At 46.2% G+C, this 16702-nt stretch overlaps 1 protein-coding gene across 14 annotated transcripts in view; it reads left to right on the top strand.

Annotated features, from left to right (window-relative positions):
• Positions 1-12061, top strand: part of ADD1 (adducin 1) — a 245904-nt gene extending 233843 nt beyond the window's left edge. For 13 of the 14 annotated variants that reach the window (XM_063924439.1, XM_063924431.1, XM_063924447.1 and 10 more), the window contains one exon: positions 8319-12061. In XM_063924439.1, the coding sequence (XP_063780509.1) occupies positions 8319-8716 (398 nt within the window). In that variant the 3' untranslated portion in view covers positions 8717-12061. The remainder of the gene's footprint in view (positions 1-8318) is intronic. The other variant, XM_063924512.1, reaches the window with a different exon arrangement.
• The last annotated feature ends 4641 nt before the right edge of the window (positions 12062-16702 follow it).

Genomic DNA, 16702 nt, shown 5'->3' with positions numbered 1-16702 from the left:
ACTCCGACGATCCGGGGTACCTGTGAAAAAAAAAAAACTCACCTGATCCAGTGTCCAGAGATAAATCCACGTCCAGAGTTAAAATCCTCGTACTTGGCAAAAAAAAAACACGAACACCGGACTGAAAGGGGTCCCATGTTGACACATGAGACCCCTTTCCCCGAATGCCGGGACCCCACGTGACTGCTGTCACTGAGGTCCCTTCAGCCAATCAGGAAGTGCCACGTCGTAGCGCTCACCTGATTGGCTGTGCGCGTCTGAGCTCAGACAGCGCATCGCACAGCTTCCTCCATTACTTTCAATGGTGGGAACTTTGCCGTCAGCGGCGGGGTTACCCGCGGTCAGCCGCTGACCGCGGGTGACCCCACCACTAACCGCAAAGTTCCCACCATTGAATATAATGGAGAGGCTTTGCGATGCGCTGTCTGAGCTCAGACGCGCACAGAGCCAATCGGCAGAGTGCAAGGACGTTGCACTCGCTGATTGGCTGAAGAGGCACTTCTGTGACAGCTGTCACGGGGGTGTCTGCATTCGTGGAAAGGGGTCTCATGTGTCAACATGGGACCCCTTTCAGTCCGCTGGTCGGGTGTTCGTTTTGTTGTTTTGACAAGTACGAGGATTTATCTCTGGACCCTGGATCAGGTGAGTATAATCTTTTATTTTCAGGTACCCGTGGATTCTACTTGGAGAAGAGGACCGACTGCTTCGTGTCAACATAGGTAAGTATGTGTGTGTCGGCAGGTGTGCAATAAAGTTTTACTATCAAGGTGTGTGTCTCCTGTTTTTATTTGGGTATTTTTTCCCCAGTAGTACTACAGGTACCAGCGGGCCCGTTTTTCTCCCGCATGCTGGTACTTGTGGTTCTCCAAGTACCAGCTTGCGGGGGAGGCTTGCTGGGACTTGTAGTACTACTGGGAAAAACAATATTCATGTCATTTTCTCAAGGCTATCAGCCCACCATCCGCAGCCCTTGGATGGGGGGACAGCCTCGGGCTTCACCCCTGGCCCTTGGGTGGCTGGGGGGGGGGACCCCTTGATTGAAGGGGTCCCCACTCCCCCAGGGTACCCCGGCCAGGGGTGACTAGTTGGATATTTAATGCCACGGCAGCAGGGCACTGTATAAAAGTGACCCCCGGCTGTGGCATTATCTGTCCAGCTAGTGGAGCCCGATGCTGGTGTATAAAATACGGGGGACCCCTACTCTTTTTGTCCCCCGTATTTTTTGCACCAGCACCAAGCGCAGAGCCCGGTGCTGGTTTTAAAAATACGGGGGATCCCCTGTCCATTTTTTCCCCCCGGATTTTTAGAACCAGGACCGAAGAGCCCGAGGCTGGTTATGCTTTGGAGGGGGGACCCCACGCCATTTTTTTTCTGGGATTTTACCATTCCATCTAAAAAAAAATAAAAAAATATTATTTTTAAAAAATATATAAAAAATACTTGTGCCTCCAAAAAAGACAAACCAAGTACCTAATCTAATCCCTTCTAATATAAATAGATATGCTATTACCAAGAAAAAAAAACACAAAAAAAACTTGTTTTAATTTTTTTTTATTAGTTTCACCCACCAAAGTGTGGCGGATTGAAAATGACGAATTTACTGTCTAAAAGCACTGTTGTCGAATTTCCAAACTTCAATTGAATATACTTTTGTCGAATTGCAGCACTTGTATCATTGCAGAAAAGTCGAATTTGGAAAGTCCGTTTTTTTGACGGAAAGTACTGAATTGCATTGTCGATTTTTATTTTTTATTTTTTGGGGGCGAAAAAGTCCCGAAATTCGACAATTTCGTGAATTCGACCGCAATTGCATATACCCCTTGGTCTGATACCGGTTAGAAAGTGTAGACTGAGTTGCCGTGGCCCCACCCCTGTATATCCCCCAATCCACACTGTACTCTGCATAGCAAGTCTACAAGCCTGTCAGTCAGACTGCTAGTTTAGTTCCAGAAGTAGCTCTGTCATCTCTCGTATAAGCCCTTGAGCTATTTAATTAGTATATTTTTTCTAGCATCTATAAGGGATATTGGGAACAGAATTAGTACGATGGGGTATAGACTGGTCCAAAGGAGCCAGTGCACTTTGAATTTCTTCAACTGGGTGTGCTGGCTCCTCCCCTCTATGCCTCCTCCTACAGGTCAGTTTAGAAAAAAGTGCCGTCAGGAGAGGATGCACACTCTGCAAGCTCCAGAGTTTTTCTTCAGTTTCTTTTAAACTTTTATTTCTTTGGTATACTGTTTGGGCAACAGCATACCTGCACCTCACCGGCCTCTTGAGGTGCAGAGCCGCTTCCCCGCTGCAGGACCACCGTCCTGAGGGGCATGGCGCCTTGGCTGTTGCAGCCACAGCATGACGCACACCCCAAACGCTGCCTGAAGGTGATCATCGGTGGTGAGTACACATCAGGGACCCTGCTAGGGGGTGTCCCCCGGTTCACTGTGCGGCAAAAGCGTGGGTGAGGCGTAAGGGGCACTCATGGGGGGGACCCGCTTTGACCCCTGCGTGAGACTGGCTTATTACATGGTACCAAGCATTTATGTGAGGTTATTAACATTTAGGAGACCTGGCCAGTATAAAAAATACACAGTAGCTCCGGCGCCGTAGCGGGGGGCGGAGGTACATCAGAGCGGGCTCAGCAGCATTTTGGCGCCTTCCTCTGCATAAGCAGTAGCAGCCTCACACAGCGCCTCCATAACGGTCCCACGCTGGATCACTGGTACAGGGTGTAGAGGGGGAGAGCCGCTATTTGGTGCACAAATATCATCCCTCTGAGGAATTTTTCGTTAGACAGACTCTGGATGTGTTAAAGCTCCCCCTGGAGGATGCTACTAATCAGCAGTCATTTTTCCTCCCACAAGACAAACTGACTGTCACCTTCCCTGATTCTAAAGAATTGGATGATTTATTTAAATTACCGTATATACTCGAGTATAAGTCGACTTTTTCAGCACTTTTTTTTTGTGCTGAAAAAGCCCCTTCGGCTTATACTCGAGTCAGTATTTAGGAGGGACACGGAGGGCACAGCGCTCTGCTCTCCTGTGTCCCTCCTTCAGAAGACAGCGCGGGAGCGACGGAGGGTAAGTAGATAAGCTTTTGAATGAGCTGGGTTACAGGGCAGAAAGGGCGTTCCATGGGAAATCTACATGACTGGGGGGCGGCGGAGATTGGGGTGTTCGGGATGGAACATGACAGGTTTGTGGGATTGCTCAGGCAGCAGTGAGTCAGCTGCAGTTACGTGGATGCTGTCAATGAGTCGGAGAGAGTGAGTCTGCGTGGATGTCATCGCTGGGGCTCCCACAGAGACGGCGGGCGCTGCCTTTTGTTCCTTCCCCTCCTGCCGCTCTCTGTGATTACCGTTTATGCAGCCTAAGTGGGTGGGCGCTGCCTTATGTGGGGCACATCTGGCAGCATGAGGGCACATCTGGCAGCATGAGGGCACATCTGGCACTGTGGGGCATATCTGGCAGCATGAGGGCAAATCTGGAACACGTGGCACTGTGGGGCATATCTGGCAGCATGAGGGCATATCTGGCACTGTGGGGCATATCTGGCAGCATGAGGGCATATCTGGCACTGTGGGGCATATCTGGCACTATGAGGGCTGTGTACGGCTAGAGCTGCATTTCCCACCCTAGGCTTATACTCGAGTCAATAAGTTTTCCCAGGTTTTTGTGGTAAAATTAGGTGCCTCGGCTTATATTCGGGTCGACTGGAAAAATCCAGATAAAAAATATCAGGTGTCCAAAAGGTTTTTAAATACCTTCCCATTTGCCCCTGAAGGCAGGAAATCCTGGGAAGAATCTCCAGCAGTAGACGTCTGTCTCTCGCCTTTCTAAAAAGGCGGTGCTCCCTGCACCGAGCTCTTTTATGGTAAGGGACCCGGGGGATAGAAAAATAGAGACCACTCTAAAATCTGTCTACACTGCTGCAGGTGTAGCTCAAAGGCCGGTCATTGCTGGTTGCTGGATGACGCATGCCATTCATACATGGGCTACTCAGATTCAGGAGGGCCTTTCAGGGGATATGACCTTGGTTACTACTGTAACTTTCCTAGAACACATTCAGGACACTGCAAGAGTCCTCTGTGACTTCCTTAAAGAGATTGGCAATATTAATGCTAGGACCACTGCTATGGCTGTGTCTGCACGCAGAGCCATATGGTTGCGTCAGTGGATTGCAGACGCAGACTCCAAATGTAATGTGGAATCTCTTCCCTTCACAGGTGAATGGCTCTTCGGAGGTGAATTGGACGCATGGACCTCCAAAGCTACTGCTGGGAAATCCATGTTTCTCCCTTCAGGGGCTCCGCCTACTAGTCGTACCTACCCGGGACCGTCGACTCAGTCCTTTCGGTCCTCCAGATTTCGATCTAGGGCCCGGGGTGCCTCCAATGCAGCTAGAGGCTCCAGAGGTAAGCATAAGAAACCAGTCATTGCCGGCTCTCAGGACCAGAGCACCAGTTCAGCTTCCGCTAAGACTTCAGCATGACTGTGCCCACCCACCCCGAGGGGATCTCGCGGTGGGAGCTAGATTACGTCCCTACAGCCACATCTGGGACGGTTCCTGCCAAGATGCCTGGGTAAGGGACCTTATCTTTCAGGGTTACAAGTTGGAGTTCGACGGTGCTCCTCCCCAACGATTTTTCAAATCAGACTTGACAGCTTTGGAAAATATGCTTGTTACGCTACTACTGGCCATCGACAAGTTGGTCCAGTCCCAAGTCATTGTTCCAGTACCCCTGCTACAACAAGGACAGGGTTACTACTCCAGTCTGTCTGTAGTGCCAAAACCAGACGGGTCTCTGAGACCCATTTTTTAATCTGAAGTCCTTGAATCCTTACCTGAAGGTTTTCAAATTCAAGATGGAATCTTTGAGAGCGTGATCGCGGGCCTGAAACAACAGGAATTCCTTGTGTCCCTGGATATCAAGGACGCCTACCTGCATATCCCGATTTGGCCTCTTCATCAGGCTTATCTACGATTCGCCCTACTGAACGATCACTACCAGTTTCAGGTGTTGCCCTTCGGCCTGTCTACAGCTCCGAGGGTGTTCACGAAGGTGATGGCGGAAATTATATTCCAGCTCAGAGTCCAGGAGGTCAACATTGTCCCTTACCTGCACGATCTCCTCATAAAAACAAGTTCCAGGGAGCTTCTATTGCTTCATATAGATTGCACTGTCCAACTTCTGTCTCACCACGGGTGGATCCTCAATCTACAGAAGTCTCAATTGGAACAGTCTCAACGGCTCATGTTTCTGGGTATTATACTGTATATTGTAGCTCAAAAAGTGTTTCTCCCAGAAGACAAGGTGAGAACACTTCAAGAGATGGTTCGCATGGTTCTCTGTCCTGCTCGAGTTTCCATTCATCTTTGCATAAAGTTGTTGGGAAAAATGGTGGTCTCATACGAGGCGATACAGTTCGGCAGGTTCCATGCCAGACCTTTCCAATTGGACATCCTGAACAAGTGGTCCGGTTCACATCTCCAGATGCACCGAATAATTCAGCTGTCACTAGGGAGGCCAATCCCAGGGCATTTTTTCAATCCCGGGATTCGGGATTGAAAAATGCTCAACCCCGGGATTGCTGTAGGGAGCAGGGAGAGTATATGTGGAGGGCAGCGAGGGGTGGAGGGTGGGAGTAAGGAGCATGTAAGGAGCATTCAAAGTAGTCCATTGCTCGTTGGATTAGGCTTACTATCCAACAGGCCTATGTGTCGGCAGCCTTACCTGTTCTGAAGTCAAGATCGGTGGGCTCTTCCTGGGTTGCTGCCCGTGGAGTCTCGGCCTTACAATTATGCCGAGCTGCTACCTGGTCTGGGAAGAACACTTTTTTGTAAAATTCTTACAAATTTGATAACCTGACCATAGAGGATACCCAGTTTGGGTAGGCGGTGCTGCAGCAGTCTCCGCAAATTCCCGCCCGTTCTGGAAGCTTTGGGACATCACCATCGTACTAATTCTGTCCCCAGTATCCCTTATGGATGCTAGAGAAAATAGGATTTGAAATGCCTACCGGTAAATCCTTATCTCTTAGTCCATAAGGGATATTGGGCGCCCACCTCTGTGTGGTGACTTTCTGCAGGTTCTCTGTTCTGTGTTACCTGTTCAGCTGTTGCGGTTACTGTTGCCAGATGTTGCTGGCCTGGTTATGTTTTGGTGTGCTGGTGTATAATTCTCACCACCTTTATTGTTATGTTCCTTCTCTCAAGTATGTCATTCTCCTTCGGGCACTGTTTACCTATAACTGACCTGTAGGAGGAGGCATAGAGGGGAGGAGCCAGCACACCCAGTTGAAGAAATTTAAAGTGCACTGGCTCCTTTGGACCCGTCTGTACCCATCGTACTAATTCTTTCTCCAATATCCGTTATGGACTACGAGAAAAGGATTTACCGGTAGGTATTTAAAATCCTATTAGTGCTCAGTAATACACAACATTTAATATATAATGTGAAATACTTGCCTTAGTTGTTTGAGATAAAGGATTGTGTTTTTTCATGGCCTCATGTAATGTTCGCAATAAGTATAACACGTTATAGTGCTAGCTGCTTTTTACTTATTAGAGAACACCTAATATTGGTATAACTCAGTGCGTAGCACAAACCTTTTGTCTTGTGTCATCGCTGTAAGTTGCTGGAGTAGAGCGCAGTATCCATCAGTCTGCTATGATTTACTATGTGTCCGCCTCTCCTTGTATAGAACGGAGGGGTTTAGGCTTGGGCCTGTCTGTCATGGGTGCAGGATGGGCAGTGCACAGGGGCATTGCACCCATAGACTATACTAGGCTCTTTGCTGAGTGCCGCAGAAATAATAATAATAATTTTATTTATATGGCGCTCTTTCTCCAATAGGACCCAAGGCGCTTAACAGATACATAGCATAATATAGTACAGAAAATAATGAAGTACATTTTCATAAAATACAGAAGCATGAAGATACTAAAAGGGACATTATGGAAATGCTTGAGTAAACAGAAAAGTCTTGAGTCTACTTTTGAAGGATTCTATAGTTGGGGCCTCTCGCACTGTGCGGGGAAGTAAGTTCCATAGAGTCGGAGCCGCATGACTAAAAGCTCGACCCCCAGATGAATTACGGGAGATTCTAGGTACTGCTAAAAGTCCTTCATCTACAGATCGCAGTAATCGAGTGGGGCAGTATGGGGTCAGAAGCTGTTTGAGGTACCTTGGGCCTTGGTCATGTAATGCTTTGAAACTCAGTAAGCCAATCTTGAAGATGATTCGCCATCGTACAGGCAGCCAGTGAAGGGAGTAGAGGATGGGTGTTATGTGGCTAGAATGGGGCTGGTTGGTTAATAGCCTGGCAGCTGTGTTTTGCACCAGCTGTAAGCGCTGCAATTCTTTTGCAGAAATAACTGGAAAACTGCCAGTGTCTACTCAACTAATGTGCTGATGAGACAGGAGTTAGGGCCTGCACAAGGCCCCCTCCTCTCCTGACAACCCCTGGATTTAGTATGTAGAATATACATGAAAGTGTCCTGGCAGAGCTCTGGAGTTTAATAAAGTGAAATAGGGTGAGCATTACCCATTCTGTGTTCACGGTCAAAACCGTATTTTCTGCATCATGTGAATAATCCAGTATATAACTCAGTAAGTGTATTAGATCACATTACACCCTCTGGAGGCCTCGGAGAACATGACTAGCTTGGAGACTAGGGAGTGCTGTGCCGTTAATAGACGACAGCCCAGTTACTGTTGTGTGTGTGCTGTGCATACTGTTTGTGTGTAGTTACGTACACTAGCCTGTCAGGAATACATGTATATTTCTATTGTCTGTTAGCTCAGTCCACTGGAATTTGGCAGCTGTTTCTTATATAATAACCTGCCGTGCTTCCATACACTTCCACTTAGAGATAAAACCAAAAAGTAAAATACGTATAATATGGAAGAGGCTGATCTGAAAGCAGCAAACACCATGTACCATGTATCATTTCTAACAAGTTTCTAATATTTACATAGTAAAATTCCAAGCTGCATCTTTTATTTTTGTGTTCTGGTTTTTGGAAAGTGTTAACTGCTTTTTAACCAACTTTGGGTTCTGCTTTGTTCTTGGGTTTTTTTGTTTTCCCTTTAATCTAATATACAATGAATGTATTACACACTTACATTTTAATGGCCTAAAAAATATATATAAATTTATTTTTTATTTTTTTATATTCGTTCTACATGCATAATTTATTAGTATAAAGAGCATGAACGTAATGGGAAATAGTTGTGTAAGTGTGTAGTAGCATTCAGACACCTTTGACTCCAAGTCCATGATGCACAGGACATTAACGACTCTTTGGCCATTCTGCAGAATCCCAGCAGGAGCAGACTTACAAAGATGACAGTGATGCTGCAACCTTCAAGCAGACTCTTCCCGATCTTACCCCAGATGAGCCATCCGAAGCCCTCTGCTTCCCAGCCTCTGCTAAACCAAATGGAGAAGAGCAGGCTTCCGGTGATGCCGAGGTGCCAGAGGCCCACGCAGAAACCTCTCATGAAGAAAACAAAGAACTTGAACCTCAGAACATTGAGTCTCCTCCGGCCACACCAGCAGCTGAGGATGGCGGGCATGCAGAGGCGGCGCAGCCGGATACTGCACAGGCAGACGCTGGCAGTGACGAGTCTCCTGGAAAATCCCCTTCCAAAAAGAAGAAGAAATTCCGCACTCCTTCCTTCCTGAAGAAGAACAAAAAGAAGAGCGAGTCGTAAAGACCCTGCAGGAACACTGTCATGTTTCTAGAAGTCAGTTCATTAACCACTAGAATGTACACAATCGTATTGTTTTGTCTTTTCATTATATAAAGGAATGCAAGAAAACACAATAGCTGAACCCGCTAGTCGTAGCTTGATTGTGAAAGGTTAAACCAGGAAATGTAAGGTGCTAACCTGTGCGTCCAGCAGCTAACTACAAAGGAACCGTTCACCTGCGACTTGTAGCTGTTCAGAAAACAGTATGTCCATTCTCACTTGCTCTCTATTTTTAGCTTGTACAGCCAGGTTGCTTAGTGCTCCCCACATTGCCCACGCAGGCCACTTCCCTCAGCACGGCTCTTGTATATAGCAAGCCCCCCCCCCTGTTACTGCCCTGAGGATGGCACACCAATGTCACAGAACCCAGTGCTTTCCCTTAGTTACATGATCTGCTTATCTTGTGTCACCCGCAGGCTCCCTGTCGCCCCCATCTGGCTGCCTCACCAGCTATCCTTTCCTAGTTAGCCTGCGCACATTAATGAGTGCATTCATGGAGATCACTCGGATCTAGCTCCTTAACCTAAGCAAATAATGGCTCGTTGCTAGCATAATTGTGTTTTGTTTGTTTTTTTATCAGTAGGGACTGCTGCTGCCTTAATGACATGGAATGAACGCCCAGGCCACACTTTTCCTATACATCTCTCTGTAGCCTTCTCATTCCTTTACTTATTACAAGGATCTGGTCATGAACTTAGTAGAAGGTGCATTCACCTCACAAAACATTGTACGTCCTGTGTAACTGGATTCCATCTACTTTCTTTTTGGCAACTGCTACTTTCCTGTCAGTCATCACTGTCCACCTTGCTGTGACTTTTAGGTTAATTTTCTGTGTCGTTGTTGTTTCAACTGGAATTACAATTTCACTGTATGTTTGGAATGTGAATTAATTGCTTGAAAAACTCGACCGTTATTCTCACTGCCTGTCCTGTGACCGCCCTGTCACCCCTCAGAGACCCTCCTGCGGAGTACACCTACAGGACAGTGGTTATTGTCACTGCCTGTCCTGTGACCGCCCTGACACCCCTCAGAGACCCTCCTGCGGAGTACACCTACAGGACAGTGGTTATTGTCACTGCCTGTCCTGTGACCGTCCTGACACCCCTCAGAGACCCTCCTGCGGAGTACACCTACAGGACAGTGGTTATTGTCACTGCCTGTCCTGTGACTGTCCTGACACCCCTCAGAGACCCTCCTGCGGAGTACACCTACAGGACAGTGGTTATTGTCACTGCCTGTCCTGTGACCGCCCTGACACCCCTCAGAGACCCTCCTGCGGAGTACACCTACAGGACAGTGGTTATTGTCACTGCCTATCCTTGACCGCTCCCTGACACCCCTCAGAGACCCTCCTGCGGAGTACACCTACAGGACAGTGGTTATTGTCACTGCCTGTCCTGTGACCGCCCTGACACCCCTCAGAGACCCTCCTGCGGAGTACACCTACAGGACAGTGGTTATTGTCACTGCCTATCCTTGACCGCCCCCTGACACCCCTCAGAGACCCTCCTGCAGAGTACAACCAACAAGTGCTACAGTACACACTCCTTACTGCAGCACAAACCAGGTAGGCATAGACTATGTTCATTCATGTAGGAATAAGACCGCTAGAGTAGGAAGATTTCTGCAGGGGGTCTCATCAACCAAAATCTGAATGCACCTTCATTGTGAATGCACCTCCATTGTGACATTTCCCCACTCTCCTGATGTCTGCATTGCTAACCATTGTGATGGCTACTCTCACTTTTGTGTTGGCCGCAGGTACACTGTAATAAATTGGTATATACTGTTTCATCTTCAGAAATTGATTGTAGTACAGTCAGTGTAACTTGTTTTCTAGGTGCCATTTTAAATTTTATATATATATATATATATATATATATATATATATATATATATATATATATATATATAAAAAAATTTTTTTTTTTTTTTTTTACCATTTTCTGGTTTTGAATAGCCTGGAATGTCTTGTGCAATGAAGGAGAAATTTCCTTGGTAGCCTAACGGTAAAACGATATCCGATCTTGCCCTAGTCTCAAACCTTGCGTCTTCCATGTTAGACAGCATCCTACAATTCCTTCTGGTCATTTCTAACCTTTTGCCCAAAAGACTTTGCTTGAAATTAACTGTGAATTAAATAAATAGTATTACAGGTATCATTTAATGTTGTGACCGTGTAATCAAGGAATGCACTGATTGTTTTAGTATGCAAGCAACCCCTATGCTATGTATAAATTATCAGTTAATACTAGCATTGTACGTGGGAAAACAATTGCGGTTACAGTCGGTTGACAGTGAATTACGGACCTTATTGTAACGCTATATATATTGGTAGATGCTCAATTAGCTTAGTGATATCATTCAGGTGCTCGAAAGGGAGGGGTATTTCTAAGCAAGAAAAAAAGGCATTTGTTTCCCCCAGCACCCTGAATGATAACAGTAACCAGATATAAATTCCACATAATAATAGAATTCAGAGATCTTCGTTACACATATTTGCGCAAATGTGTGAATAAGCCCCAAAGACACATCAAGGCATCTCTGTATATTTGAGGTCAAATTGTAACGCTACCTGATTTGGGGAGGAAAAAAAATGGTATTAAACATTTTCCCTCAAAACACAATAATATTAGCATCTTACTGGCTAACCCATAACAGGCGTCATTTCCTCCTGCATGATACTGGTCAGTTGAATATAACATGAAGGATACTGGACATTAATAAAACAAAGATGATTACCAGAACCACTGCTTAGTAAATTACTTTTTTTACAGCGATTGTGAGAATGCAAAATATTAATAAAACCTTGTTTTATTTATATAGGGTTTTCTTTGTCACTTTGAAATATTTTTATGAACTGGCAACAGTTTTTGTTTGTCTCTGTCTCCCGCTACTGTAAGCGATGTTTTTGTAGTAAAAGACAAATGTATATCCTTACTAGGGGGCATCTTCACATGTCCTTCGTTTTAGTAATTTTTTTGATATTCTACTTAGAACATTATTAGTTATCCCATATTACTCACATGGCAGGTCCTCCTATTAACTACTAAAAAAGCCCATTATATTTGTGTTGAGTAGTTGCCGGTTGGTTCTAGAGTGTGCAACTCATTTTGGCTGACAAATATTTTTTCTTTCTTTCTTTCTTTTTTTTTTTTTTCTCTTTTCCAATGATTTTAATTCCAGGTCTTTGTTTTAGTATGGTAATGTATTGATACACATTTCAAAAGGTCATGTATTTTATTTCACTCTTTCCTCGTAATGTTATTTTACTCACAAATAAAATTGGTTAAACTGCACAGCTGACGAATACTGTGTTGTGGGTTTTTTTGTTCCCCTGTGGTCATATTCTGCCATTCCAAAGGAACAGTAAGCTTGAGTCCTAGATGACACTGCATTATATCTGGTAAGAATCTGAGGGCCTAATTCAGACCTGACCGCTAGCGTGCGTTTTTTGCATCCCTGCGATCGGGTAGTCGCCGCTGACGTCAGAAGCCCTCCCTTCAAATGCCAGGTCCCTCCTGCGTTTCTCTGAACACTCCTTAAAAACGGGCATTTGCCACCCACAAATGGCCTCTTCCTGTCAGTCATCTTGCGATCGCCCGTGCAATCGCTTTTCTCGCACCATCCCGTCGCTGCAGACCGACGTGCCTGCGCATTGTGGAGCATGCGCAGTTCAGACCTGATCGCAGGCTGTACAAAAACGCAGCCTAGGGTTCAGGTCTGAATTAGGCCCTGAGTACAATGAAGTTGATTTTCCCATGTATTCCTTGTATCTAAAGTTTTCTAGGGCCCCAATTATACTCTGACCACTGTAAGATCTAATTATACCTTAATTCTGAGCCTGCCCATGATTTATTTTAATGTTCTGAGCACCCTGAGAACTGCATCATCAATCATCCTTCATGGTTAACCTAGACCTGGGGAACACAGAACCTATAAGGGTGTACCATGCTTTCCAAAGCCTGTGAAAAGACTTGAAGTGCAGTAAAAAGAAAGTAAGACGTGCCCTAAGGAAACTCGCTGGGTTACAATTTCTTTGCGTCTTCTCAGGTGCTGTTTGTTACCACCCTGGGGGCAGGTATATCCCAGGCTGTCACTAACTTGCCTTTTAGCCTTAAGTAGTCTGCTCATGATGGAAAAGATTGCCAGTCCCTCCTATGACAGATACTGTACTTTATCTTGGCAAAAGGGAGGGTGATGATGAATATCTAAGTAACACAAAGATATACAAATGTTGAATATCAAATGAATCTGTGCAGACTCCTGAAGAGGTTTTGCCGCATCGGATTGAGATTAAGCTGCACATTCCAGAGAAAAAAGACACTCTGAGCAAGCAGTCACAAGGAACCTGGTGCGCTGAGGAGGGATGTTGGTGTGACTGCAGCAATAGTTTGAGGACACACCTGTTGGTTCCAGTAAACGTAAGTAGGAAAAAGCAAAATGCTTCAAATCCTGTAAAATTCTGGATGGTGGATAATACTTTATTTGAGCCCTCTTGCTGTCTGGCACACCCTAGTATCAGTAGCAATGACACATTATTTTTTTCTCTCATGTCCTAGAGGATGCTGGGGTCCATTTTAGTACCATGGGGTATAGACGGTTCCGCAGGAGCCTTCGGTACTTTAAGACTTTTTAACAGTGTGAACTGGCTCCTCCCTCTATGCTCCTCCTCCAGACCTGTTTAGAAAATGTGGGCGGGAAGTAGGAACCAACTTCTCAGTTTAATGGCTCTGCTTCCGCTGACAGGACACCATTAGCTCCTGAAGGGTACTGAACACAGCCCTTGCCTGGCTGCTGCTCACACCCACAGCACTGCCGCCACCCCCTAACAGGAGATGGCGGAGTCCCGCAAGCAGCAATCAGAATGGGCTGCGGGATTCTCAAAGACTATGGCAGAATTTATGATCAGGGTAACGCCGCCCGCACAAGCAGTAACAAATGTGCGTAAGACAGTTAAGAGACCTCTTCCCATAGTTCCAGAAGGGTCAGAGGAGGAGGATCGTCTTATTATTGATGCAGAGGAAGGTGAGTTGATTGAAACTGCCCTGGATGCCGGTTCTCAGGAAGAGGTCACAGGTCTAGATTTCCTTATTGAAGCGGTAAAGGAGGTCCTAAACTTTAAGGAAGAAGTAATTAAGGAGCCAGAGGAGTTTGAGTTATTCGAATCCCAAAAACCGCTCTCTGCAGGGTTTCCCATTCCTGAATCTCTTCAAACTCAGATGGAGGAAGCTTGGAAGCAGCCAGATAAACGCTTTCAATTTCCAAAGAGGTTTCAAGTAAATAACCCTTTACCTAAAGGTGTAATGGCAAAATAGGAGGCTCCATCAGTGGTGGATGCTTCTTTCGGAAGGTTGTCAAAAAAGACAATATTACCAATACCTAATGTGACAACTTTAAAGGATGCATCGGATCGTAAGGTTGACACAGTTTTAAAGTCCATCTTTGTAGCAGCAGGTGCAGCACACAGACCTACGATCATCAGCGCTTGGATTAAAGCCATAGAAACATGGTCTGGGCCAGGCCCGGTGCTAGGGTGTACAGCGCCCCCTGCAAACTATAAATTTGCGCCATCCCATACTTTACAGAGGGACAGCACGCAACGAAGAAGGGTGTGTGGTCTCACAAGGATGTGGCCTGGCCACACAATTGTATCCCCATTTCAAATTACTCCACGCAGTAGTATAATCTTATTCATATTGCACCGCTTATACGCATAGTGCCCCCAGTAGTAGCACCAACTTTATGCATAGTGCCCCCAGTAGTAGCGTTGCTTTCACGCATAGTACCCCCAGTAGTAGCACCAACTACATGCATAGTGCCCCCAGTAGTAGCACCAACTACATGCATAGTGCCCCCAGTAGTAGCACCAACTACATGCATAGTGCCCCCAGTAGTAGCACCAACTACATGCATAGTGCCCCCAGTAGTAGCACCAACTACATGCATAGTGCCCCCAGTAGTAGCACCAACTACATGCATAGTGCCCCCAGTAGTAGCACCAACTACATGCATAGTGCCCCCAGTAGTAGCACCAACTACATGCATAGTGTCCCCAGTAGTAGCACCAACTACATGCATAGTGCCCCCAGTAGTAGCACCAACTACATGCATAGTGCCCCCAGTAGTAGCACCAACTACATGCATAGTGCCCCCAGTAGTAGCACCAACTACATGCATAGTGCCCCCAGTAGTAGCACCAACTACATGCATAGTGCCCCCAGTAGTAGCACCAACTACATGTATAGTGCTCCCAGTAGTAGCACCAACTACACGCATAGTGCCCCCAGTAGTAGCACCGCTTATACGCATAGAGCCCCCAGTAGGAGTGCTGCTGACACGCATAGTGCCCCCAGTAGGAGTGCTGTTGACACGCATAGTGCCCCCAGTAGTAGCGCCACTTATACGCATAGTACCCCCAGTAGTAGCGCCAATTACACGCATACTGGTCCCAGTAGTAGCGCCGCTTATACGCATACTGGCCCCAGTAGCAGCGTCGCTTATACGCATAGTGCCCCCAGTAGGAGTGCCGCTTACACGCATAGCGCCCCCTTTAATAGCGCAGATAACACGCATAGTGCCCCGAGGAGTAGTGCTGCTTATATGCATAGTGCCCCAGTAGGAGTGCCGCTAGTTGTAGTGCCCCCAGTAGTAGTGCTGCATATAAACAGTGCCCCCGGTAGCTGTGCTGTTTATATACAGTGACCCCGGTAGCTGTGCTGCTTATACACAGTGACCCCGGTAGTAGCTCCACTTATACATACAGTATAATGCCCCTAGTAATACTTATACATAATCCTCCCAATAGTAGTGCCAGCTATACACATAATCCCCCCACAAACATACACACACACTTTCTCTCACTCGCTCTCTCTTTCCCTACACTTACCTAAATCTGGCTGGCTGGATTAGGAGCAGCATCTTCTCCCTCTTCAACACAGCAGCCTGGTCCGTGTAGCTTCGGCCCTCGGACCCATGTAACTTCTCCCCCTCCGTCCATATTAGACCCACCCCTTTTGTCATCCACAACAACACTGTGACTGCTTATATTAATCAAACTGAACTTCCTCTATACATATGGACAGCAACATTATGGTCGGGAATATGTAAATGCTCATGGTAACTGTTATGCCTAGCCAATAGGGAAGCTACACTTTCTGCCTAGTACTCATTGACTGCCCTGGTACTTGCAGTGTTGTTGAACAGTAATGTGTCTAAGTGGAACACCTGGACTTTGCTACTCCCCCGAAGAAGGGGAGGAAAAAGAAAGGAAAACATATGGGGGTTTTTTTTTTGTTTTGTTTTTTTGCTCTCATTGTCCCCCTATTTTATCCGGACTGGCGCAACTCCCTATGTAAATTACTCTGGCCTGTACTGTTTTACCTCCATTTGAACACTGCCTTGCTATCCCCTCCAGGTTTTCTTCACTGTCTGCCCCTGCCACTTTGGACACAATCTGGCCGTTATACCTAGATTTTGCCCCTCCTACTCGCCCCCATACTCTGCATCTCCTCACGGCTCCCCTATTGACAGTTGTTCAGATTGACCTGGGCCGCCAACCCTCGACCAATTCCTATATCCGTTAACAATTCTACTTGTGTTTCTGTTGTATATGTCTTATCTGTGTATTCTATTTACTGTGGGATAATTCTCACTGAATATTATTTACTGCCTACTTTATTTGTGCACTGGTATTTGTATTTTCTAGGCTGTATTAATTTATTGTGTCTTTGGCCCACTTATATCCACGAAAGTAACCATATACTGTTAGACCGCTACCGGCTGTCCTCCCGCACATCTTTTTGTTTAACCCTTCTGTGGAATAAGATGTGATTCACATGTTTTTTTGTATGCAACCCCTTCTGAGGACAATTTATATTTTCTAACACTTTACCATTGTATCCTACCCGGATTCCTTCTATTGTGTAATACATCTGCCTCTTATTG

Source organism: Pseudophryne corroboree, chromosome 1 (genome assembly GCF_028390025.1).
Source record: "Pseudophryne corroboree isolate aPseCor3 chromosome 1, aPseCor3.hap2, whole genome shotgun sequence".
NCBI classification, from domain to species: Eukaryota; Metazoa; Chordata; class Amphibia; order Anura; family Myobatrachidae; genus Pseudophryne; species Pseudophryne corroboree.
This window is presented reverse-complemented; position numbering and strand designations above follow the sequence as displayed.